Here is a 3,154-nt window from a genome sequence, read left to right on the forward strand (position 1 = left end):
GAGCAGAAAGCCTCATGTTTCTTCTGCGGAACAGCTGGTAGTTTCGAACTGCTGACCCTGAGGTTCGCAGCCCGATTCGCAACCACTAGATAGATAGATAGATAGATAGATAGATAGATAGATAGATAGATAGAGACAGAGAGAAGAGAACAGAGTTTTTTTTTATCAAGGAAATGGCTTACAATTGCACAGTCCCAGTGCAGGAGAGAGAGTCTTTTCCTTGTGTTCATTATATTAGGAGCAGAACACACCCCCAAGGGAACATCCCTTTAATTGATTGACTACTCATAGCTATTCATCATAGATTTAACTATGCCTGTATTGATTTCATCATCATGGGGATAAACACATCCCAACTGGTAAACCACTGGAGATCCCTGACCTCGTCAACTTGACACAGAACCCTACTATTACACTGAACTTGATTTGAGAAGCTTTTCATCTGGGGGTCTCCTAGGCATTCTGGGAGGATGGCGAACCTAAGTGGCTCAGTTGGCACCATGAATCCAAAGTTCAGGATGTCCTGGTGGCTGTCAAAGATCTTGCATCTTTTGAATCTCACATGACGAGAAAAGTTCAAATGATCATGTGTTATAGTAAAAACAGCTTATTGAGGGTTATGCCATTCACTAATTGTGGGGACAGTGGGCAGAGAGGACTCTATCAAATGCTTTGAAGCATGCAGGGAAAGGCATGTTTTTATAGTAAAGACGGAGAAGGGGGCAGTGCATGATGGTAACAAGGTAGGCACATTATCAGTAACTCTGTTCCTAGAACATCTTGGGTAAACTCTGTCCTTGTGTCACATTCCTGACCCTCATCCTTATTTACTAAGATTGGCTAGGGGCAATTAGCTAGTCTAGCTAATAAACAAGGTGATTGATAGGTGGCCTGGGTCTTCTGGTCTCACCCAGACAGAGACCCACAACTAAATGCATGTAAATGGGAAAAGTCAAGTTTTCATTTTCAAGAATGCAGAAAGAGGAGCTTGTAACAAATGATGTTTTGCTTCAGGCATACGTCAGTCATTTTATTATACCAAATGCCTCAGTTTTAAGGTTTGCTAGCACATCTTCCTATATCATTGCTTCCCTTTCAGTTTGCCATGAGACAAGCATTAGAACACGTTACTGTTGGTTTATAAATAGTACAGATGTTTTTGTTGGGTTTCTATTTGCAAGTTAAATTGTAGTACAAAATATGTTGATATTTGATTTATGATTAAGTCAATTCTTAAAACTTGCTCAAACTGCTTTTTCTATGTTGTTGTTGTCAATTCCAGCCCTTAGCGACCCTGTATAGGGTTTCCAAGGAGCAGCTGGTGAGCTTCAACTGCTGACCTTGCAGTTCAAAGGACGTTGCAGTCGGGCGCATTAACCCACAGCGCCACACCAAAGCCTTGCTTAACCCCAGGAAGACATACGTGTTCTAATAGGACATTTTTCCTATCTGTGGTAGTGCTGTTTAGGGGGGAAACAAAATCAATTGAGAGTCAGGTGCCTTATTTTTCAAAATGAAGGATATTTTCAGTAAAATTTAGATAATCTTTATCTTTTCTTTCAAAAATAGATTTTTCACATGATTTATAATTCCCATAAGGATAAATATTTTCTCAACAAACATCATGGGATTCTTGCATATTCAGAGAGATATTTCCCATTGTGTTCTGTGAATGGAATTAATAGATATGCGTAGACTGTTAGCTCTGTGAAGACAGGGATTTTATTTTGTTCATCGTTCTATTTCTAGCACTAAGAATAGAGCTGGAGACACAAGTTATTGCTGTGTACTGCCCGGTTCATTGTGACTCATACGACCCTATTGGACAGAGTAGAACTGTCTAGAGAAAATGAGGTAATGTGCTTCCATGAAGATTTACCCCTTGGAACCCTATACAGCTCTACTCTGTCCAATAGGCTTGCTATGAATTGCAATCAGTTTGATGTCAGTAGGTTTTGGTTTTCGTTTTAGCGCAGGAGATCTCCCAAGTTTTTTTTTCCTTTTTTTTCTTGAAGTTTCTGGTGGGTTTAAACTGCTGACCTTTGGTTGGCAACTGAGTGCTTAACCATTGTACCACCAGGGCTCCGTTGAGACACAGTTTCCAATAAACAATTGTGTTGTGACTGAAAGAAATAGATCAATTCTGCATGCATTGTATTACTTAAATAATACCACAAGGTGGTAGTATTGTACCATGAAATGAGAGTCTGCAGTTCCCAGGCTTGCTTAGGTGGTAAGCCATAAATCTAGGGAATGAATCAAATGAATTCATATGTTTATTGATTTTTATAAACATATTTAATGAGATAACATTTGTAAAAATTTAGCACAATACTAGGTTAATTGTTATTTTTAAATTTTTAAAGTAAATTATTTTTAAATTAAATTTGTATTGGAAGTCTTTATTAAATTTCTTTTTATACTGAAATAGTTTGTTAGATTTTTACTAGTAAATTATCACTGAAGGTTAAATAATATTATAAATCTCTTTTGGCTATCAAAAGGTTTAAAAAATTAATAGCAATCCTAAGTTTTACTGTATTTTTCTACCATACTTATAAAAAATAGTTGCTTTTTGATTTGTTTCGTTTTCTTATATATTTTATATGGTGTTACAGTATCTTATTAGTATATAATTCTTTATTAGCTATTTGCACTTATAGTATAATCTTAGTGTGTAAATGTTGTTGTAAATTGGTTCCAACCCATAGTGACCCTGTATAGGGTTTCCGAGTAGCATCTGGTGAGTTTGAACTGCCGACCTTGTGGTTCAAACTGATTTTGTAGTACTTGTGGTTCAAACTGATTATTTTGCAGTAACCCACAGTGCCACACCAAGACTGTGTGTAAATAGTTTATAATTTGTCTTGATTTCAACGTATTGTAAAACCAGGTATTGAAAAGTTTGTGTTTTTTTATAGCTTGAACTACTTTCATTTTCTGTTGTTGTTTTTTTTTTAATGACTGATTAATTCAGTTCTGTAATTTCCCTCAGACTGAAGTAAAATCAGAAGATGGTCCAGGATGGAATATCCTACGCGATGATTTCATGATGGGAGCATCTATGAAAGACTGGGACAAAGAAAGTGACGGATCAGATAACAATCAACCAGGATCTGAAAGTGAATCTGACATATGAAGTTGTGCAGGAAAA

The 3,154-nt window shown here is 36.7% G+C and overlaps 1 protein-coding gene across 1 annotated transcript in view; it reads left to right on the plus strand.

Moving 5' to 3' along the window:
• The window catches only part of LOC102836361 (RRP15-like protein-like), an 84,782-nt gene extending 81,643 nt beyond the window's left edge, over positions 1 to 3,139 (plus strand). The window contains exon 5 of the mRNA XM_006869711.1: positions 2,996 to 3,139. Coding sequence (XP_006869773.1) covers positions 2,996 to 3,139 — 144 coding nt within the window. The remainder of the gene's footprint in view (positions 1 to 2,995) is intronic.
• The last annotated feature ends 15 nt before the right edge of the window (positions 3,140 to 3,154 follow it).

Source organism: Chrysochloris asiatica, unplaced genomic scaffold (genome assembly GCF_000296735.1).
Source record: "Chrysochloris asiatica unplaced genomic scaffold, ChrAsi1.0 scaffold00133, whole genome shotgun sequence".
Classification (NCBI taxonomy): domain Eukaryota; kingdom Metazoa; phylum Chordata; class Mammalia; order Afrosoricida; family Chrysochloridae; genus Chrysochloris; species Chrysochloris asiatica.